Source organism: Anser anser, assembly GCF_964211835.1.
Source record: "Anser anser genome assembly, chromosome: 3".
Taxonomy (NCBI): domain Eukaryota; kingdom Metazoa; phylum Chordata; class Aves; order Anseriformes; family Anatidae; genus Anser; species Anser anser.
The window spans coordinates 36,368,821-36,392,856 of record NC_139722.1 but is presented as its reverse complement, the minus strand read 5'-3'; the positions used below and the strand labels follow the sequence as shown (position 1 = coordinate 36,392,856).

Below are 24,036 nucleotides of genomic sequence, written 5' to 3'. Positions count from 1 at the left end.
CTCACCATTACTCCTAAAGGTATACTCATGGTTCCAAAAGACACCATTTTCTTGTGAATTAATGACACTTTCAGTCTGAGCTCTCAGAAATACTGTTCTGGCTAAGACTTCAAGCTTGTGTAGAAGTTTCAATGAAGAAAACACTGCAGAAGGAAAACTGCTCCAAGTGTGCTTTACCCAGCACGTTTATTTCCGTAGGAATATGGAGGCATTGTGTTTTTTGCCTTTTTTTTTTTTCTTTGCATCTGTTTGCTCTGTAACTTGTAACCTTTAAGAAAAGGCACGCAGGTATCTCTCTATTGGGCACCTGTCTGGCTTTTGTGATGTTTGGAAAAGTCAGATTTGATAAACAAAAGAATACACCATGCCTTGAGGGTTTATAATCTTGCACATCTTGTGTAAGCTTCAGCAAGGTTTGTGTTGCTATTATTCCTTGAAGCAGAGTGTTTGCGCTGTCCCCACAAATAATCGTAATCTGCAGAGGAGGTAAGTCAAAAGTAGTTTGAACAAGGCAGTCTCTTAGAGTTGAAAATCCTGGGAGTTGATAGTAAATTCATATTTCTGAGCTTCATTTCATTACTATCCTTGTCTTGAGACAAGTGTATCCTGTAATTGCTGTGTACAGGCTTGAAAGATATGATATTAGTGGCTGAATTACGGGAGTCCCAAGAAGGCTGAAATGCTTGTTACAATGCACCTGACCTTTTAACAACAAATTGGGATTAGGCATCCCTGTTACTTTAATGGGAGTTTGTGAAATACACACATATTACACAGCTGTTTAATAGCTGCAGGAGACGTTCTTCATAACTGTGTGGTATTCTGATTTTATGTTAGGTTCCCATGTTGCTGTATATAGCTTTATATAAGGTTAAATAGTCAATTACAAAGCCACGAAAGTAAAGGCAAAGCCACAGCTGGTTGTAGGCAGTACCCGTCAGTCCTGTCTGTAGCCCTTTTGGTTTGGGGCAGGCACCTCTCATTTCTGGATGGGCCAGGATTTGTACAGCTTCGTCTGCAAACTTTTTAATTGTTTTGTTTTTCTGGGGGGAGTTGGCTTTGTTTTGTTTCAAAATAATTGCTTTCATTATTTGTTGTGTGTGAGAATTTCATTTTATTATTTATTCTTACATCTTAACAACTATTAAACTTAACTTAAACTTAACAGCTATTAAACAACAAACTAAAACAGTAATGCTTTGCCATAAAATTTTGATGCATCTTGTTCTCAGCCCAAACAAATTAGTCTGTTCTTGGCTGGTTAAAGCTTGAGTATAGACAAAATACTCGACTCGAATATTCCCGTTCCTTCTCAAAGATCAAAGTGAATACAACAATTTCGTACTGTTCTGTGCTAAAAAGCGACTTAAATCAGGTTCTGCTGCCTTGTTGGAACCGTGGTCCGTACAGCATCGTGCACGTGTGATCCGTAGCTTTGCCGGTAGCCGTAGTACCGAATTCTTCTGAGAGGGATAGCGGCAGGCACTTGGCTGGTGCAGGCGGTAGTTTCCTCTGTCAAACAGGCGCAAGGCTTTAATGTTTGGAGGCGATCCGGAGATGAGCCATGAAAATGATTAAAGGATTGCAAGATACACCTTCAAGTGAACAAAAAAAGTGAGTGACAGCTGCTTACAAGTACCCAAATGAGGGGGAGAGGGGGGGGAAATGATAAAAGATGAGTCATCAGCCTACCAGAGAAAAGTGTGATTAATTGGCTGCTTAACATTTAATTCCAATGCCTTTGGACTTAGGGAGCAAATTTATGCAGTGGGTGTAATTAACATTTTACAGCATAAGTGTCCTGCTGGATTCGCTGCTTCTGGGAATACTTACTGGGTAGTCAAGTGAGAAACTCTTCTGAGGAAGGTATCTTGGCTAAAACACAAATGAGTTAAGGGAGGGTTATTGGCCTCTGTTCTGTAGGTTATACTAGGTTGCTGTGATAAGTACGGGTATCTTTGATGCTGCCAGCCTCCTTAGAAATACCTGTAGTGCCCCAAAACTGCAGACATCGCCAAGTATGATGGGTGAGATAAAGGGATAAATGGGTGAGAAATAAGCACGGACTGGACACTCCTTGTGTCCCAGTCCTTCTGCTTTCCTGCGCTGTCCCTCCTCAGAGCCCATACAGACGTTTTGCTGATTCAGACAGGCTACAGGAGTACTGTTTGGGCACTGGCTTTAATCCTTTATTGTGGATTTCCCATAAAGAAGGTTGAGGACTACACTGCAATGCGTGCAATGAATAATCAGTATTAAAACAGACAAGTTAATTCAAGCACTGGAGAACTTTTAAAAGAATAATTCATCTCAAGCCACATTGATGCTCTATTAAAGTTGTAATAAATTAAGATACGACTTTTAGTTCTGTTGGTATTAGATTCACTTCTCATTTTAACTCTGCAGGGGTACTTCTCTGAGAGCCTGCAGCCCCAGGTTGTGCAGCCCGGGTTACTAGCTGTGTGCCATTTTAAAGCTTACATCTACAGCCTCGGCTGTTCCATGTATCGCATCATAGAATTGTTAAGGTTGGAAAAGACCTGCAAGATTGTATTTGTATGCTCTGAGGCTTTGGTTTGTGGCAGACTGGGGTGTGTGGGTTTGGTTTTGTTGTTTTTTGTTTTCTTCCTTCTCCTCTTGGAATCTCTACAGCCAGTAACGGTGAACGTACTGCTAAGTGATTCAGACACCTTACTCCATTTAATTTAAAAGCTTAGGGTCGAACCGTGTAGATGCTTATTTGAGTTTCAGCTGAACTAGTCTGCAGTGGCTGTAGAGCCGCAGTGAAGTTCTATTCGCTTGTAATTATTTGTGGGACTGAGCCAGGATGTGTAGCACTTATGCAAAAAGAAAAATAAACTGTATGGAATATTAACTGCTAACCAGAAAGGAAAAAAATGGGGGAGAACACTAAAATACTGTAAAGAAATACAAAAGCTTTGTAAATGTTTTGTTACAAGATGCACGGAGTTGTTTCTTGCATGTTTTCTTACATGATGCATGTCTTCATGTTGTAATACCTCTCAGTTGTAGTGCTCCTGGAGCTAACAAGATAAGTGAAATAGTTAGATTAATAAAACAGTGCAGTTCATAGGACAATAATTAGATACTACTGGTTTGCCTTCCTTACACCGCAGAGTTTAAATTCTGCTTCTTTAAGGAAATCTTTCTTAAAGTTGCAACTGGGCTTTGGGAGTGCCTCTTGTTTAAAATAAACAGCGTGATCTGCAGAGAACTCTCACTGCTGAGAACCACTTTTAAACAGTCACCGTCACTTCTGCAGTGTCCTTAGGAATGTAGTTGGACAGATGGGTGTGCTGGATTGGCACTCTAAGTGTCTTTGCGCTGAGAATAGTATCAATAGCTATTAATAACTTTGAAAGGCTCTCCAGATAAATTAGTGAGTAGCGACCTTATAGCTAATGAGTATGTGTGTTGTTAAGCTAAAAACTTGCATGGATTTTTTTTTTATTATTTTTGTAAATCAAATGTGAATGCATGGAATTTCAAAAGTCGTGTATTTCAATTAATTTCTTTTAAAGCTAATATTAAATGCAGAGAGAGTCGTCATTGCACCAGTTCAGGATTTCTCCCGATGGATGTCTGATGCATTTTTTTGCTTATTTTTAAAACTTGTACTTCTTGGTAAAAGGAAAAAAAAAATTGTAGGCTCTGTAATAAACAGAGAATGTAACCATCTAAACTCCTGTCTATCGGCAAGGAAATGCTGAATCATGTATAACAGAAGCATTTGCATATAAAAACACTTAATGAGTTTCAAAGAAGTTTTTAATGATTTTCATTCTAGATCACTATCAGTGCAGTCTTACATATTGAAGATCATCATCTTTTTGCCTTCCATATTTTAATAGGGCTTCGTTGTATTCTCTTTAGACATTACCAAGGATATTCAGTCCTTTTTACTGGTTCTACTCTTGCCCTTGCACCGGAGGAAGAAACTGGAGCACTTCCTGTATATATTCCTCATTAATTGCCCCACATAATAAAAAATTAAATCCTGCAAGATTAGGTGCCTCGGGGCAATTTCAAATTTATGTGTTCTTCTGCTTCTTGTCTTGGCTTTGCAATGTGAGACTCAAAAACGTAGGTAGGCAAAATGCAAAGATTTCATGTTCTTGCCTTACATAACGTGTTCCTGCTGGGACTCTGCCACTAAAAGACACCTTAAATTACTTTGAATTCACTTTACAATTGGGTGCTGCTTTATATGTTTGGTCCAAAACTAGTACCACCTTACAAGAAAGCACTGTACTACAGGCTGTGCCATGACAACAATCATTTTGTGGTCGAATTAGAATCTGGGTCTTAGGATTTGAAAGACAAACGCATTAATCCCCTGAAAGATTCAGTCACTCTCTGTCAATTCTAATCAGGTGAAGGCATTGGTTGTTTTGCTTCAAAGCAGTTGGAGGGATTCTTTTAGTTCGGGGAGATGGCCTTTTTATTTCGTGCTTGTTTTGTGTTTAGATAATAATGTACTGATGGTATATAAAATAATGCAGGATTTAATACACTTATACGTCCCCTTAAGCTATCGCAGTTCTCTTGTCATTTGCAGAAATCGTGTAGCCATCAGCACTGGTGAATAATAGTACACAAAATTCCACTGTTTTGTGAAAACAAGTGTTGGTTTTTTTTAGTTATTCTTTTCAGTGACTTGGAAGGCTTGTCACTTAAACAGTTGCCTTAATTTGTCTTGGTTTTAAAGAGTTTATCTTGCTTACCTGAAAAGAAAATTGGAACGAGGGTGCACGTGTAACCGTGTGTTTTCTGTGTGGAACAGCAGGCTTACCCAGTAACTGAAATTCACTCATTTTTGTAATACCCTCTGTGCAACAGGAATGATGTACCGAGCTGATCTAAAACTTAGCAAGCTACTTTGTATTGTCCAGGCAGGATCTTATAATAAACGATTTTTTTTTGGTTGTTTTCCCAAATCTAGCAGCCTCTGGGATGAATACTTCCATGTTTTCTGATTTCACATTATTAGTGAAAGGTAATCAGATACAGGGTTGCCCTAAATGCCCTTAAAATAAATGTGATGCTTCTGTTTTGATTGATCAGGTTACACTCCAGAACCGAATTCCGAGGGAATGCTCAAGCCTACGGTAGTCATACAGGTGTTTTACGTTCAAAGTGTTATAATTATCCTTATTAGTTATTATAGTCACCAAAATGCCAGTCATGTGGATTCTCTGGGCAGTGAGGTGTGCAGTCTGTATCAGTAAGCTGTGCTTTTCGTGCAGATACGTTGAGAAGGCTAGTGTCTGATTGGTAGTGGGTCATGGGCCAGAAACCCTGTGCGGAGGGAAGGGAACAGGCTGAAACTGTGATACAGGTACAGAAGTGCAGCGCCAGCTGTTCTGATGTTGAGAGAGAATTAAATATTTCTTCTGGCATTCTCCAGGAAAATAGGTGAAATAACTGTTGACAGTTTTGATGAAGCACCAGAAGAAGCCCACTTGCAAGAGAGATTTCATTTAAATAAATAAATAAATAAAAATTGTTCCTTTCTCTGTCCTTTCACCTATAAGTGAAATCTTTGTCTCCTGACATACAAAGACATCTGAAACAGGTCACGCTTTCCTGTTTTCAGCGGTGGGTGGTAGTGTTCATCTCCTGGGTAGAATTTAAATCTCCTTCCAGTTTCACGTCTGTAGTATTGTTGCTTTAGTAGCCACTTAGGATCCCACGCAGCACCTGGCTAGAAAACAGAAGCCAGGTTCATGGATGTGTCCCTACCTTTTTATATTGCTTATGCAGTGCAAAGAGGCCAGGAAAGCAACCGGGCCTGTTGCTTTCCTTGCCCTTAACACTTTGTGCACTGCAGTGTCTGAAATGAGATGCAGGTTTGATTAAAGCATGTCATACCTTGGCTTTTCCCAGAGCTGCCTCTTAATTAAGAAGTGACGCCTTTGTTCTTGCTCGGCAGAGATGAATTTCTGCCCACTGTTTTACACCGAGTGGAAGACAAGGATCTCTTCCTTTGCTTTTGTCTTTTAAGTGGTGTTACCTGTTATTTTTAAGTTCGGATTTGTTGAGCGATTGGACGAGCAAGTGGAAACTAAAGCATAAGGGAGAGGGCTGTGTACTAATTGCAGTGCAGCAGTGCGATTTCAATTTCTGTAAGTAGTATTCCGTGAGGTCTGGAAAATGGGACAGCTCTTCTGTGTCTCAATACTCGGTGCTATGCTGTACGGCAGTTCTCATGTTTTATGCACAGTACGTTATATTGTGATGGAAGTATCAGTCTCAGGGACTTGTTGAAGAGTAAAAGGTGACTCTTCTCATTTCCTTCAGTTCTGTTTCACTGCCTGCGTTTCCACACATGAAGAGGACACTGCCTCTCTCTTGTTTTTTTTGCTTCTGCTGTTAAGTCATAATAGAAGCAGCTAGACTGTTTTTTATTTCTTTTCCACTTCTTTTTAGGCCTGATGGCATCTTGTTTGCAGGTTAAGTATTGTAAAATCAAGAGGAAGCAAGATGAGTCAGTGTCACGCATGCTGTCTTTCTGTAGAACACAGTATGTGAGATTTATTAGAAATACAGGAGGTCTCATGAAATCTGCACCTAAAATAAGGTTCTAATTCACAATCTTAACAGCAACCAGGGCAATGAGAAAAAGGTAGGGAAGGAGGAATGGCAGTGCTGTTCTGTGCTTACCTCACGGCTTACCTCATGCCCCTGCTCCACGCGGGGTCCCTCCCACGGGATGCCGTCCTGCCCGAACTGAGCCTGCGGGGGCTGCCCACAGGCAGCAGCTCCTCAAGAACTGCTCCCACACGGCTCCGTACCACGGGGTCCATCCCCCAGGAGCAAACTGCTCCAGCACGGGTCCCCCACGGGCGGCAGCTCCCCCCAGACCCCTGCTCCTGCGTGGGCTCCTCTCCACGGGCTGCAGCTCCGGCCCGGGGCCTGCTCCTGCGGGGGCTCTCCATGGGCCGCAGCCTCCTCCAGGCCACATCCACCTGCTCCACCGGGGGCTCCTCCACGGGCTGCAGCGTGGAGATCTGCTCCGTGTGGGACCCGTGGGCTGCAGGGGGACAGCCTGCTCCACCAGGGGCCTCTCCACAGGCCGCAGGGGAACTGCTGCTGCCTGCCTGGAGCACCTCCTGCCCTCCTCCTGCACTGACCTTGGGGTCTGCAGGCTTGCTAGTTACGGAATAGTTGCTTTAATCTCTAGTTATAGCAATAGGTAAAGCCTTCATACCATGGGCAGAATGAAACACTGAGTTAGAAGACATCACTACAGTCTTTTCCAGCCTTCCACTGTAGCAGAGCCATCTTCTAACTCTATACGTCTCTGGTTGCTCAGGCTAGGAGTGCTTTCTGGTTATAGATCCAGGACCTAATATAGCAAATTTTGGGCTCTAGAGTACATGTAACTCTAGATCCAATGAGTGACTTGAGAAGACTGTTTAAAAAAAAAAAAAAAAGACCTATGTCTCAAGTATAGTAGCTTAGGATAACTGGAAGCATCCCTCTGAACTGTTTTATCTTGTAGTTCTTCAGTAACATTGCTACTGTTTTGTCTGAAACACATCAGACTGACATGCATCAAATAGCAAAGGTATTTGGCATCATACAGCCTGCATAAAACTATTGAAGACTTTTTAATGCCTAATTTTAAATTAACAAAAGCTTTTAATTTTATCAGTATTTAGCCAAATCTATGTTTCTTCCGTTTGCAGTGGTGTTGAATACTTGGTTATGTTGCTGCTGCAGTCTCTGACCATTGCAAGCAAAATTGTTTTTGGGGGTATGACTGGGTTGAGCTGGGTTTGGGCTCACTTGATTCAGTTTTTTTTATTGTTTTGGATTGTAGAACTTGCTTGACATAGTGAATCTCTCTGTGAGGTAATGTGATTATTTTTTCTTTTAAATTATTTTTCTCTGACCTTCTCAGAAAGAATGAGCATGTTGTGTTTTTGTTATGTAGCTGATATGAATAGCTGATGCAGCTATTCTAGGAGAAAAGAATATTTAACAAATGCAATGCCTAAAATGATGATGAAATTTATTTTGTTCAGGCTTTTGACTCCTTCTGTTTGCTTCACCCTCCCCAGACAAGCGTGTTGATGATTGGCCCTTGATGCAGTCTCCATTTCCAACACTGACTATAAGCACTATTTATCTCCTCACTGTTTGGCTGGGCCCCAAATGGATGAAGACAAGAGAGCCCTTCCAGTTACGTTTCCTGTTGGTTGTTTACAACTTTGGAATGGTTCTACTCAACTTCTTCATTTTCAAAGAGGTGTGTATGCACTCTCACAGGAGGGAATTCCTATTACAGTCTGAGTGTCTGTAGATTGCAAGAGGAAAATAATCTTGTGTGTTTATGGTGTCTGTTGAAGATTTGGCCCAGATTTTTGACACTTTATTTGCCTCTGACATGAATATTTCTGTAGTTGGGCACAATGTGTTTGTGAATAAATGTACTGGATGGGTGTATGTAAAAAAACTTGCGCACTGTCTAGTCCAGGATAGTATTTTTTAGTTTTATATTAGTGTAAGTACTAGAGAGACTCCCTGAAATCCATAGGGATTTGACATTTATAACTGTTTTTTTGTCTGTTCTTTTTAATGATCTTAAAAGGTGTCAGACTTATAATAAAAGTCACGCTCTCTGTTAGTTTCTTGAATGTGTTGATCGCTTTTAAAAACCCAGATGTATATTGTATTGAAGAAAAGTATCTTGTTTGTAAGTTAGATTTTTAGAATAAAAATAAAATGAATTGTATCTTTATTTAAAAATAAAAGTATTGAGTTTTCTAGCATTTTGTTTGCAGAGTTCTGAATGTTACTTCTAATAAAGTTCAGTGTTGCTGCATTTCTTCTTTGTTAGATTGTCTGTACAGAAGAAGTGGTTAGTAACAATGCAGTGGAAACTTCTCTTCAGCAGAAGCTAAGTGGGATTACTTAACAGTTTAGAAATCATTATTCCAGGATAGTTGTTCAGAATGTAGCTCATCATAAGGAGTAGTTTATGTTACTGTGACTTTGCTCACATGGGTTGAAGGTCTTCTTCCTTGAAGGCCTCAGATCATGAATTTGCAAGATCCGTTTCCAGGAGTAAGCAAACAGATAACGCAGTTTAAATTACAGCATGGCAAAACTCTTTTCTGGGTGGTCCTGTATTTTGCCAGGGAAGTGGCAATCTTCTGTATATTGACCCTTCCCAGAGCTGTAATAAAATCATTAACTGGTTTCACGCTGTTTTTAAGACACGGTTCAGTAAAACTCATCCTAGCCACCACACCTTAATCATCATTTTCTCTAAGTTGTCTCCTTGTGCTAATCAGCTAAGTAATAAAATGCTACAGATAAAACAATTCAATGCCTACACCCAAGGATAATTGTGGAAATGGATATAATCTTGGCAGATTAAAATGGAAACTCTGAAATGAGTTCTGTGCTGGTTTTGCTATTTCTGTCTCTTTCACTTTTTTTTTTTTTTAATTTAAATCAGTATGCATTATCCATAAGCTGAATTACACCAGGCTTGGGGTCAGTTTGTGTTCATACCTCTGTTGCATGTCAGATAATACATGCATTTGCATAGCATTTCCAAACTACTGAGTTCTCATAAAAAAAAAAATATAAAATGAATGTGTGTTTGAATGTGTTTGCTGCTGATAGTCTGAAAGCTCTTAATTTTAGGTACAGACAGGTTCTAATTTTCTGGTATCCTATCCAGTGGATTTTGAACCAGGCTATTGATATGACACTTGTAATAGAAAGTGACTTGTCTCCGTCTCTTCTCGAGACTGATGAAACTGTTCAATTGTTGTCTTTAAGCCAAGGAAATTCTACTTCAGTCTGTATGAGGTTTACAGTACCCGTGTGCCACTGTTGTAATTCCCATGAGTAACATGGTTGGTATGAGTAAAATGATACACTTTGGTTTTTGTGCGTGGCTAGAGTTTCCAGGTATTGCTGAGAACAGAATTTGGACTTGAAATGCTTTTGATAAGATCCATAGGTCTTGTTTTAAATTTAAATGATATTTAAATATTCATCCTGATTGCAAACTGCATTGGTCATCTTCGATAACATGCATTAAAATTTAAAAAACAACAACAAAAAACTGCACAAAGCACTGCCAGGTTGTTTAATCCAAGACTCTCACATATTGGACTCAACTTCAGATTAGGAACAAATTTATCTCAGTACATGCAGAAGTCCCAGATGCATATAGCTTCTGTTTTACCACAAAATCTTGTATTTCTTCATTTTGAAGGAGTAGCTTCAGCCTGAAGTCAATTTATTGTCTTTGCCAAGCAAAATCCTTGGTGAAATTACCCAGTAGACTGAAGTAGAAACTTATTAGTTTCTGTGTTAGTTTCAAGTTCAGTCTAAATGAGATGGAAGTCAGGTTAGGGATAAGAATAGTCAGTGGCTGCCCATGTTTATTTTGGAAGTCTTGTGTCACCCTTCTTTACTTTTACTTCCCAATTTTCGAGTTATGCCTGCTCCGCTGCTATCTTTTTGATCCTTAACAGAGTGGGTTACCTAGCTTTAAACAATCTTGGATCATAACATTTATGAACGTCAAGATCAAAAGTCTTATTTGAACCTTGTACGGCTGTAGGCATGCATTCTTTTTTCCAATGGGAGCTTGCTTAAATGTCAAGTTTATCTTCTCCTGTTTTTGCACCACGCCTTGTTTTGAGCGTCCCTACAGGAGCACGTGGTGTGCTTTAGGCCATTCCTGTTGGCACAAACTGGGGCTCTTCTCTTCATGCAGTGTCTCTCAGTATGTTTTATGGGTGCTCAGCGTCATTTGTTCAGCTTTTCTGATTTTATTTTTTTCCTTTCTGGATTTTGATAGATACATTGTTCTAAGAATGGTAGATCCAAATTATCTAATCCCTGTCTATTGGAGAGTTCTTTCTACTCTAATCCATTGTGGCTTTTGCATCTCTATCATTCATAGTGAAAGCAATTAGGTATTTTCTTCCTCTGAATCTAGAGCCCTCTAAGGGAAGCTTCATGTTTGAATAGCTTAAGGTCATGTTGGAAATCTTACTAATTCGTACAGGGCTCTAATTATCTGGTCAAAGGTATGCAAGGAAAAATGGGTACTCTTTTTACTATACAAGAAAACAGGCACTGTGTTAACAGGTTGATAAAACTAAATATTGGCTTTCTTCAATAGTATTCTCAGGACTAATAAGGACACTTAAGTATTTCTGTTCAGGTAAGTTTGAAGTAACAAGAAACTTGCTGATAACTGCTTTGAACATGGTTCATATAGTACCTTTCTCCTCATGTGTAACTTTAATATTTTCAGCTGTTTTTGTCATCAAGAGCTCGAGGATACAGCTATGTCTGCCAGACTGTGGATTATTCAGATAATGTATATGAAGTTAGGGTGAGTATTTTTTTTTTTTGTATTTGTGTGTGGGTGGATGTAATATGTGACACTACATGATGTTTAAAGTCTTGTCTGAAAACGGTGTTCCCAAAGCTGTGCTGTCTGCCATGGCAGTATCCCGTTATATTCTCTCAGACCGCTTCAGGCTTGACTGCTTTGCACATAGCAGAGTTAATCACAACGCATCAGCGTATCTGCATTAACTTTCATTTGACTGCTACAAATGAGGATAGTCTTGAAGATACCATCCTTGACTTCATCCATGGTTGTATGTTACAGGATAAGCTTTATACACATACTTAGGTTGCAAGCCTATGCTGCAGTTTATGATACAGGGTAACCGCAGTAAAGGTGTAGTTCTAGATCAAAGCGAGCAAGATTTGTCAGCAGGTACTGAAGTTGCACTTCACTCATACTGGTAAGGCAACTTCTTGTATCCTTTACCCGTTTGGCTTCATGAACTCTTGCTGACTTCTGGCAAATGTATTATCAGTATACTTCATTGCAGAAGCTTGGATTTCAAATGTGTGTTTTTTGGAAAGCATTCAAGTTAAAATCAAAGTGCAGATGCTTGTTAACTTCTGTAATGCTGTTGACTAGCTCATGTGCTAAACCTTATCTTCCGGCAGAGCTGACACTTGAGAATCTTGCAGCTGTCCTTGCAAGTTTCATCCTCGACAGATTAGGACACGTTCCTGAAAATGCAACGAAAGCATGTTATGGTCTAAATACATCAAATGTTTATAACGCGTTTTTTAAAAATACTTCTCAATAAGGGGGCTGTTCACAGGTACTCAAAAGCCTGTGCAAGTGTCAGGGCTGGTAGTGAGAAGAGCAGGTTTGATTTTTACAACTTCTGTATGATGGCTGATATTGCAGAACAGCTCTGTAGATTTTTTTTTTATTTACCCAGCGGTAGTCACCTGTCTTTCTTCTTTGCCAATACGGTGCACCTACTGTATCATTCACTAGAATACTTCTGTTAATGATTTTTTTTTTAAACAAAAATTATAAAAGTATAACAACTGCTTCATAGGTTATGGGGCTTTTGTATTTTTTTTTTCTGGAAAAGATAGGTTGCTCTATCAATATATGTTCTTTGTGCTTCCCAGCTTTTTAAGATTTTGGAAACTTATGGATCTGAATAATCTTTATTTCTAAAGTTCTGACTTGTAACATTCAATTTGCAACTGATAGAGTTGGGAAAGCACGGAAAATTGAGTTCTTTCAAGTGTTGCAGTAACTGTTTAGTACGTTGTCAGTCAAGACCCATATCTTGATAATTATTATCTGGTAGCTCTGAGTAAATTCTCACTTCAGGAAAATAGGAGTACTACAAGTGTACTTTGAGGAGTCTAGGATAAGTTTTTGGCCTGCTTTACAGTGTATCATGCTTTGCGTTTAGACGGTATGGTCGTGTTGCTTGTCATACGTTGTCAGCAAACAAAAAATCAAGATACCTTTTGCAATGTTTTTTTCTTAATATAAACCTGCAAAAGTAATTTTAAAATATCAAAGTGTGGGCAACTTACTGCAGTTTCAAGTTTACAATTGATAAACCTTGTATCACATCCCTGAATACTCTTTTAATAGATACAGATACTAAATGTCTAGTATTTAGAAACCAGGGTTTCTCAGAAGGGGAATGCTGCAATAACGGACTTAGTTACAGATGCAGTCACTTTATTTGGTAGAAAGTGAGTAAATGAGCCTTGTATTAGTCAGATAAAGGAAATTGTAAACAGTACTGAGCCCAGAAAACATTGTAGAAAACGGTCTGGAGAGCAGCAGCTTCATATATGACTCCATTGCAGGGGTTGGAAAGCTGGAGCAAATACTGAAAATTGCAAAAACTAACTGTATATGGTGATCTGAATGGAAATTTAGAAGTTCTGGCAAAACTTCCATTCGTATCTTTTCCTGTTATGCAGAAACTGCCACTACAAAGTTGTTATGTAGCGGCCACATTTGACCTAAGGTCCTGCTCAAAATGAGGGGCAAGAAACCATCCTCTTTTCCTGAAGGCAGTACGAAGACCTGGTAAACAGTCACAAAGCAAAGGCTTAGCTATCCTGGGTGGCAGCAAGTCTTTCCTCTCCAACCTAGATCTTGTCTCAGGGCCTTAGCCAAATGATTTCAAGGGAGCAGTATAAGACCAGGCATGTGGTGGCACTTCCCTTGTATAGTGCAACACCAGCAATCTGCAGCTCACAGATCTCTTGAGTCGGAGACGGTCTACTTGTTGTGCTGGTTCTAAAGGGGATATCCATCCATGAATTCGTCTGTATGTTTTCTTTGTCAAGCTTCTGGTATTCACTGACAGTTAATAAATACAGTGTGAAGAAGTTCGTCCCCTTACTTAGTGTTTTAAACCTACCTACACCTGTTAATCCCATCAAGGTTTCCCTTACAATAGGCAATGGACAACTGGAGCAAGCAAGTGGTAAAAATTAGATTCTGCAATTGCAAAAAGACCTTACTCCTTTCAAATTTGTTTACCTTCTGGGTGTAGTAGGTAGCCTTACTGGCTGCTGACAGGAAGTTGGGGAGTTCGTTCTGTAATTGGTTATTTTAAAAAAATAATTGTTCATACTAGAGAAGAAAGAAAAACGGGGAAAAATCCCCAACAAGGGATTTTGAAGGAACTGGAGCTGCATCTTGGAGGAAGTTTTAAGTTTATAGTTAGAGAGCCAAAATAATATAGGTGCAGAGGTGAGGTTTAAATCCGTGCTCCGGAGTGCTCCTTTGGAAGCTCCAGTATTTAGGGTGAACACTTTCCCACCTTTGTCTAAATTAAGACGTGTTATCATCCGTAAATAGTCACTTTCACATCTGCTTATGTTTGTGTGTTCTGGTTTCCCGGAACAAGGTTCATCTATTTTATTAGCATTTCTGGAGAGCTGAGAATTAGGAGTTGGGGTGAAGTCCTTCCTAGCTTTAAGTGTACCAGTTGTAATTGCGAAGCTGAGCTGTGGTTGTAATTATGCTCTGCTTTTACTCGCATTGTTTGTATGTATGTCCATAGCTTGAATGGTTTCCTCAGATGAAATAATATCAATTTACTATGAAAATAAAAAATTTCTATGAAAAGGGAACTTGAATTAATAAAATAAACCTTGTTGTCCTATAAACAAAATTCTATAAGTGAAGTGGGATGGGGGGAAAGTGAGTTCTCTTAAGAAGCAAACAAAACCCCCAACTTTTCATGTTATTGTTAACTGCTGAAAAGCACCTGTCTCTTCAAACTCCTTAATGGATAACCATCTCCAACCTCAAGTGAGGAAGGAGGGTGCAGGAACAGAGCCCCGTGTTAAAACAGCCCTCTGTTTAAAAAGCCTGCAGCAGGCAGAGGTCATGGGATTGGACCTCTTTTTGACCCCCTTAATCCTAGGCTGTAATGTAATCTTTCTGTGCCATCTGGTGTTTTAACAGACTTAGGCTGATGGACATGAAAACTGCCAGAAATTGTATGGTCATGACTAGAATTATTCATTTCAGGAATTCACCTGTTTTAATGCATATTTTCTTTTAAGCTGCATCTTTCTTTCATGCTGTGTCCAACGAAAGACCACAGGTTAGGTCGTAACTTCTGATGCTTTAATGGAGAAGTTTGTGTATTGTTCTGCTTTCTTTTTACCCCCATCGCTGATTGCATAAATGGCTTGGGGCAAAGGAGGTAATACCTGCTTCAATTTTTTTCTGCATCTGTAAGTTAATGATCAGAATGCCTGCATAAGTCATTGGGAGCTCTGAGATAGTTCAGTACCTGAAGTCCGTCAGTCGTGAGAATAAATGATAGTAAAACTTCATGATAGGAAGGAGGAAGGCAAAAGAGCTTTTAGGCAAAAGATCTATATAAACACAAATTGGCAGGTATAATCCTGAAAGAGGAAAAAAAAGAAAATGGAGGCTATTTTTATTCTTAAGTGACAGGAAGCATTTTGATCAAAAGTTCAGTTGATCTTGATCCCTGGGCTCTAATTGTTTTTTTCTGCAAGGCAGGCAGAACTCAAAAGAGGAGGAATAAAGTGCATTGAATGACTTCCCAGAAGCGTATAGTGAACCTGTAGCATCCTGGGCATAAAATCTAAGTGTTCTGTTGGATTTTTCTCCACTTACGTTTTGCTCTGTCATACTGTAAATTTGCAAGTACGGCTTATTATTCCACTGTTCCTTTAACAAAATACACAGCAGCTTGGTTAGAGCTTTTCTGGCAGTTTGCTTGTAACTGACCTATTGATTCTTTGCAAGTTTCTCGCCAGGCAGGGCCTCCAAAGAACCTGAGTGTTGTACCTGGCTTGTCATTTTATGGACACAGTCCAAAGTGTCTACTGTCAACTGATGAGATGAAGAGATGCTTATCTTAATTTATTTAAAAGATGCAGCTTTAGCAAAGATCTGTGAAAGATGCCGAACTGTTATGCTAATCCATGGGTGTGAGACGAAGCCTTGGTGTGGGCGTTACACACAGGGCTCCCTCTCCCAGGAGCAGAACTGCACTGGATATTGGGTAACTTATGTACTGAGCTCCTGCAGCTTGCGCTGCGTGGCTGGGAACTCCGAGGTCTGTGGGGGTCCCTTCTCTTTCATCAAGCACCTCTCCAACTTTGGCAGATACTCAATATCTTTTTTTTTTATATAAAACTGACAACATTTGCGTCTTCTCCCTGAGACCTGAAGTAGGCTATGTTATGTCTGTCGAGGGAGAAGGGTACTGAGTAATGGGTATACAGAAGTCTGCGGTTTGGCATCAGTAAGCTGTGCAGTCCCTTTGGGAAACCGCAGAGTCTGCAATGCAGAGCTGCGGCACTCTTGTGCTCCTGTGCTGCTGTTGGTTTTTGTTGTTGTTGTTTTCTTCTACTGTAATCGCTTTTTAAAACTTCTGCCACTCCAATTATGGCTGTGACAAGCTTACTTTGAGGAGAGACATGTTCCTTTCTAGCTATTTTGGAGATATGGAGGAAAACTCCGTGCAGGGCTGTAGCATTGCTCTGTACTGCTTGGCCTCCTGATCCCCCTTTCTCTCGCTCACCCATACTCATAAATCTCACAGAACGTGTATATTTGGGAAGGGAAGCTGCTGCTCTCTTAATTTTTCTCTTCTGTCTTCCCTGGGGACCATGGGGGTGGTAGAGTTACTTCACATAATGTTAAGGTAAGAAAGTCTGATTTGCCTTCAGATGAGTCTGAAAAGATGAAGTGAACAACTTACAAACAGGCATGTGGTGTGACATTGCCTGCTTTCCTTGCTGGTGGTGCTGTTTTCATTCCCCCTGCCTTTTATTGTTATTTATTCTACATGTGAGTCACCATCTGGGATATGTCCTGGTCCCACCCTGCATAACAAGCTAGTTGACTTACAATGCCAGCAACTACATTCATTGCTGTGCTTTGGGATCTGGAAGGGAATCCCCACTAACAACCTATCCCCGTAGCACAGTATTAGCAAATTACTGCACAGAGCTTCTGGGCTTAACCTGGTACAGCAATATTCTGGTTTCAGCAGGAAGCCTTGTTCACGTTGCATCTTGGGCAAGATCTACTGTAATTGGTGGATTAGGGAAAAAATGCTTGGGTGTGTAGCACTGCTTTGTTGGATAGGTGGGTTATATCTGCAGCTTGTGTGGCTCCCTTGAGCTCACTTCTTCTGTTCCCTGAATGGAGCATAGCCACTGGGGTAGTGCTGGTTTCCAGAGAGGGTGACTGGGTAGACTGGAAGAAGCTGCAGAGAATATTCGTGGAATCACAGAATGGTTTGGGTTGGAAGGGACCTTACAGACCATTCAGTCCCAACCCCCCTGCCATGGGCAGGGACACCTCTCACCAGACCAGGTTGCCCAAAGCCCCATCCAGCCTGGCCTTGAGCACCTCCAGGGATGGGGCATCCACAGCTTCTCTGGGCAGCCTGTGCCAGTGCCTCGCCACCCTCTGAGTAAAAAATGTCCTCCTTATATCTAATCTAAACCTACCCTCTTTTAGCTTAAATCCGTTACCTGTTGTCCTGTTACTACACTCCCTGACTGCGTTCCTCCCCATCTTTCCTGCAGGCATCCATTAAGTACCGAAAGGCCGCAATGAGGTCTCCGTGGAGCCTTCTCTTCTCCAGGCTGAATACTGCCCTAACAGATGTGAAATCTTTACCTTACCTAGCTTATAGTCTGATTTGTTATCTTCATACCAATATGCCTGTGATAGTGAAAGAATCTTATGTAAAGTTTCAGCCTTTGCATTTTCATTTTATGGCAACGTTTCTGCCTCATTGTTCTGACCACATCAAAGCGTTGCTTCATTAGTATGGGAAGCCCTGTGGTAGTCTGCTGCCGCAAAGCTGAGATACAGAATGAAGACACACATTCCTTATGTTTAATGAGTAAACTGTTCAGAGATAATAAAGCTTTTAGTTCTGTTAACTCTCTTTTATAGCAGTGATTTGTGAGCAGTATACTCAGAATACTACTTCCACTACATTCAGAGTAGATGAATGAAGTATTGTTTTAGTTGTTACTCTAATACCATCAGATGTTTGACTCCACCTCAACATTTACCAGGAGCTGGGGAAGGAAGAGATGTTCTTCTCTTGCAGCAGCTGGATAGAGATAATTTTATTCCATTCAAATTGGAATCACTAAAACCTTTTTTTCTTCTTTAATTACAGATAGCTGCTGCTTTATGGTGGTATTATGTCTCCAAAGGAATTGAATACTTGGATACAGTATTCTTTATCCTGAGGAAGAAGTTTAACCAAATTAGTTTCCTTCATGTCTATCACCATTTCACCATGTTCACTTTGTGGTGGATTGGTATTAAGTGGGTTGCAGGTGGACAAGGTGAGTTCCCTTCCTCCCATACCCTTTTGAGTGAATGTAAGGGACAATTATTATAACCGTTTAGGATCAATGGAAAAAAGTTTTGTTAGACTTAACATTATCATACAGAAGGTTGTTTAAATAGCACTGAAGCAGTGCAGTGGCTTTAACATGTATAATCTTCCTTTGTGAGAAATGTGGGGGAGGAAAAAATAGATACCAGGGCCCATAGTCTAATGAATTGCAAAACATTTTTTTCCTCATGGGCATCAATTGCAAGCCTGAAGTTCTGTCTTCAAAATTATCCTTGTTCTGTATGAAGCAGATGAATGTGTCTTGCTTAACTTTAACTTTTGCAGATACAGAGAACTGCAAAATCTAATTATGGGCAACAATCTGTGTGCGAATGTAATGATAACAGAGACATTATTTTGGCATTATATCTGAGTTTGGGGTTTGCTTTCTTTTTTGTGTAAAGAGGCATATATAAATTCTGAAACCTTCCTTTGAAGATGAGCCAATAAATCTGTCAATTAACTTTTAAAACTTATTAATGACACCAGTCTATAATTCAATTTCAGTCTATTTTTTCCTGTTTCATTTTTAAGACCAGCATCAAAGAACTTTATTCCATTGTTCTTGCTACATCCTCCCTTTCCTGCATTGTATCTTTTGCCCTGTTTATCTCAAAAACAAACAAAACAAACAAAAACAAAACAAAAAAACTGTTCTGTTTGTAACATGTTTTGTAGGCTTACAGCACTGAAAGTAACATACAGTAAACACCAAACTTTTTTTGTCAAACCACACTGATACTTAATGTATGTGGGTTTTATGCTCTCAGTTACTATAGATATCTTGTACTAGCAGGTAGCATATTGGTTACATAGGCAGATCTATTATAAATTAACTATCAGAGTCTACACATAATTTACCACATGGGAATCTTGAGTTGTATGATTTCAGCAGCTAATGTCTACCTTCTCCTAACATTATATACGTCACTACCCTTTTCAGCCTCTCTGTAGTAAAAGGAAAACCTTAAAATGATATAGTTTATCCCTGTTAAATGGCTGCTAATCTTGACAGAGAGCAAAGAGATCTTAATGCGAAGGAAAGCAAATGCCTTTGTTTCCAGCATCGATCATTCTGGTAAAAGTGCTATACATTGGTTTAAGAATGCTGGATATTGTAAGTCATAAATAAAGAAACTAAAGATGAGCTATTTAGACAAACTCATTTTACAATGCTCTTAAACATCTTACAACCATAAGTGAAATACTGTTTTGTATTATTTTTTGGCCTCTTTAATCAGACTGCCACGTGAGTTTCTTGATTTCTTGCTGAGTTGTGAGCCTTACACATCTAATTACAGCTTAACAGATTTGAGTTCAGAACCTGAAACTGCTTTATACTTTACACTGTTGAATACTCCCTTAGCAAAGCCATCATATTTATACTACAATAACTAATGTGTAATCCGTGTGACTTATGTCTGTTCAACAAAATCTTATGAAAAGCTTTTGCATAAGAAGTTCCATGAAAGTAGTGACACACTAATTGCACGAACAGCTGTTTGTGTCAGTACATGTCAGCTATCAGGTCTATGCTCTACAATTGAATATTTCAAGGATGGAAGCCGGACATGCCCTATGTTTTATAATGTTTGCTATCACACAAATACTAGAACAGATATTTTTTCTTTTTGCAAAATTACATGAAAATCTTCCTTCTGTTTCTGGACAGCTTTTTTTGGAGCTCAGATGAATGCATTTATTCATGTCATTATGTACATGTATTATGGATTAGCTGCCTGTGGCCCTAAATTTCAGAAATACCTGTGGTGGAAACGATACTTGACCATATTGCAATTGGTAAGTGAAATTTCTCCATTTACCTCAGAAATTATTGTCTCTAAGTCGATTTCTTTCTGCAGAGCTTTGGAACAGATGTTGTCCTTTTCAAAAGTTCTTAGTTGTCTGATACTCGCAGCTCAAGTTAAAATTAGTATATTCTTAAGTGAAATTAAGCAGTTAAAATAATTGCCTAATTATACAACCATTGTTGTGGGAAAAGTTCTTAAATTCTTATTACTGCACAGCGGCATGTGTAAGCTTTAAAAGATTTTTATTTTCACAAAATGAACACTATTATTTAGTGACATATTAAAAATTATTATTGCATTGGAAAAGTGCTAAAGATGACTTCAGTTCAACCTTAGGCTGGCATTGACTCCGTTCCTCCACACCCACATATGGAAGCGGTCAGTTACCAGGCAGTAATACTACATCTGGCTATCCTATTCTAAATCCCATGAAATTGCCACCGTAGTTTAAAGGACAAGCTTGAGATCTGCTTTGTTGTACAGCAGTAACCTGATATAGGAAAATCCAGTTGCAATTGAAAGCGTCTCTGGCTACCTGGGGATGCATGATAGGACAGCCAAATACAGTTTCCCCCTACCTCCCTCTTCATCAGTTTTCATAACTTAACGCCCTGGTATACATCAGCGCAGTCAGACCCACAAAATACATCCAACCCTTTTTGATTGTGTATTTTCTGTCTTTCAGGTGCAGTTCCATGTGACTATTGGCCACACAGCCTTGTCTATTTATATTGATTGTCCTTTCCCTAAATGGATGCACTGGGGTGTAATTTTCTATGCTGTCACCTTCATTTTCCTGTTTGGTAACTTCTACTATCGGACATATAAGCTGCCCAAGGAACCTGTAAAGAATGGCAAAATAGCAAATGGTGCTGTTGCAAATGGAGTAAGCAAAGCGGAAAATAATCCAGTGGTGGAAAATGGAAAAAAGCAGAAAAAGGGAAAAGCAAAAGGAGAGTAACTCGATCCAGGCCTTAACCGTTGTTGGCAGTGAGGAACCTACAGTTTGGTTTATAAAAGGAAGAAAAAAACACTATCTGTACCAATTAACCTTAGGTTACTGAAGAGCTAGAACACAGATATTTTCATTATTTATGAAGATTGTTTTAAGAACAAAACTTAAAGTTGAATTTCTATTGTAATTATGTAATTATCACACACATGGTCTCTGTGTAAACTTGTAGACTGCTGGTGTTGGTGAAAGTAAGGAAGAATTGCAGTTAATTCCATGTTTAGCAGTCCAAAAGTCAAAACAATCAGTGACACAACCAGTTTTGTTGGCACCCACGTTTCTTTGGGGGAGGGAGGGAGGGAGAGAGGAAGTAGCATTTGGATACTTGTGTTTTCTTTCCAGAAAATTATTAAATTTCAAATTATGATGTATTATCTAATCAGAATGTGCAACTTTTCTTGTCTTCCTTGGAAAGTATCTTCAGACACATCATGTTTATGTGCTGTCAGAACAGTGTTTGACTTTTTCAGACATTACTTGATTTAATTTAGTGTCTGTTACAGTTTTTTTGGTTGTTTTTTTTTTTTTTTTTCCTTGTGTGGAAATATACCTACCTCTTCATCAGCTGAAAGGAATATTGAGCATTAAATAACTGATTTCTGAAATATGGAGTCCTCTAATATACATATCTGTTAAGAATTTAGCAGAAAAATTAATTTCCTGTGGGAGTAAAAGGGACTTTTTTTTCAGGTATTTTTTGGTCAAATCATCAATATTCTAATTTAATGTAAACTTAAATAAACTTAAATTTTGGAGTGGTATTTCTAGTATGGCTAAGTGAAGATGACATTTTAAGATTTTATAAATATGAAACAATACATTGTGTGAAGCAAGCAATTAAAGTAGGCCTGTTGCTTGTTGTCTGTGACCTGCATTAAACCTGTAGTGCTGATGCTGAAAATTGTCAGATGACATTTGGTGGGGAGAAAACAACGTGTAATTCTGTTTAGAAGTGCAGTGTGTATGGCTAGTCATACTAAGAGGACAGTCACTTTACCAGGGGAGAGAGAATTTAGTAATACAGTACAAAAGACAGCAAACAAAATGCTGAAAATGCTGCTACTACTTGATGCCCATCAATACTCTATTTGTTTAGACACTTGCAGACAAAGTATCGCTAATAGGCCACCATTTTAATGTGAATATCAGAGATGAGCTGCTGAAACTCTAGTTCCAAAATATTCTTGGCTCTTCTCAACCTAATTGACAAAGTGATCCTGCTAATCATTTTTCAGTCATAACTGCTACACAAAGTAGAAGCCTCTTCTAGACAGCTTTTCATCTTACTTGGTACGTTAATGGACTAACTCCTTTTGTGAAGAAAATATAAAAAGAGTTTTATGAAAGGGAAATGTGATCTATCTAAGAAGTTTTGAGGTGCTGAGGATGCAATGAGTAAAAGACAGGTTGAATTAGAAACCATGTCCTGAGCTCTGGGTCCTTGCTCATCGCTGTAGGAGCTGCATTGTTGCTGTGGAAATGCGTTCTTCCCAGCTCTGGTCAGAAACATTCATTGCTCGATGCAGGTGATACCATTACTGCAGGAAGAATGTACGTGGAGCTCTAGGTATAGAGATTAAAGTGTGTGGCACATCTAAGATTTTGCATCTCAAATATCCATTCACCTGTTGTGACCTGTTTTGCACATTATAAACATCTTTTGTGTCTTGGGTTTGTCTCTTGTCACTGTAATAAAAACTATCTAAACCTAAAACGCAGGTCATAGGGAAAAAGGTTGGTTATGATCTGTTCTGTTCTGTTGGAGTTGATTCAACTACAAGAGTGGTTCATCGGTAATATCCATGAACATGGATTTTATGGCAGAATATAAGATTGTTAGAGAATGTCTCTGCTGAACTGTAATGCATGTGACCATTAATTTTCCTATCTGTTGTGTCTTGTGATTCTTCCAGCCTTTGTAATGATGCTTTTTTGCATTTGTGTAACTGTTTATTTAATGTGGCATGGGGAAGAGGGAACATGGTCTATCCTTCTTTTTTGGACAGATGCCACTGCATTTAACCAAGCCAAAATGTTGGCTGGCTGTGTTACTCTGGAATGGCTAAAGGAGCAAATAGCTACAAAGCAAGTTAGACAACAGATTTACAGCACACCCGCTACTCCGAGGTAATGTCTGGTGTGGAGATTCTTACCCTTCTGTAAATTCAGGGTAGCTTACCCCACTGTGATCAAAGGGTAGCTTCTCTCTATTTGCCATGGGATGTGGGCAGCTAACTTGTAAACCTGTATCATTTCTTGTTTTGTGTTTAAATTGGTTGTTTGCTCTGTCTTTACTGCTGTAAACCAGATTGGATAAACTCATAATCTTAATGTGATCCAGCTCCAAGAGAGCATACCGAGAAGTATTCTAGTACGTGTTCAACTATATCCTTTGCTACATTTTGTAAAGTAAGAATTATATCTTGCATGTTGGCAAATATTTAAAATAATTGGAAGTCAAATCTTCTCTCCCCCTTAGCGTGCATGGAAGCTGCTTAAAGTTGATAAAACTTGAACTTTATTGGCAGAACTTGAGTAGAATCCCCAAATTCTGGGTCACTTGGTACCTTTTAAAAATTTAAAAAGAAACATTAAACAATGCATTGTGAGAATGCATGCATAGGTACACATCATGTTGTCTGGACATGTGGATAAAACTAGCTTGAGATTAGCAGTTTAATGGGAAAAAGAAATCATGTATTCAGTTGCTGCAATGCTGCTCTTTTGAGTCGATCTTCTGCTATATGGCTTTCCTAGGTCTATTTATAATATATTGGATTGTTCATGACTTGAGTCCCATTCTAATCTTGAATATAATGGCCTTACTAAATGTGCATTTTTATAGGCATGGTCAAGAGTGCAATACTTCTGTTTATGACTATGCAGCTTTTTCTTTTTCAAAATTTGAGGTAATGATGCATATGTGAGATGCTGC

General features: G+C 39.2%; 1 protein-coding gene across 1 annotated transcript in view; it reads left to right on the top strand.

Annotated features, from left to right (window-relative positions):
* Positions 1 to 21,980, top strand: part of ELOVL4 (ELOVL fatty acid elongase 4) — a 30,741-nt gene extending 8,761 nt beyond the window's left edge. The window contains exons 2-6 of the mRNA XM_083831840.1: positions 8,088 to 8,275; positions 11,315 to 11,395; positions 18,054 to 18,225; positions 19,951 to 20,078; positions 20,775 to 21,980. Of these exons, the coding sequence (XP_083687966.1) occupies positions 8,088 to 8,275; positions 11,315 to 11,395; positions 18,054 to 18,225; positions 19,951 to 20,078; positions 20,775 to 21,050 (845 nt within the window). The 3' untranslated portion in view covers positions 21,051 to 21,980. The remainder of the gene's footprint in view (positions 1 to 8,087; positions 8,276 to 11,314; positions 11,396 to 18,053; positions 18,226 to 19,950; positions 20,079 to 20,774) is intronic.
* The last annotated feature ends 2,056 nt before the right edge of the window (positions 21,981 to 24,036 follow it).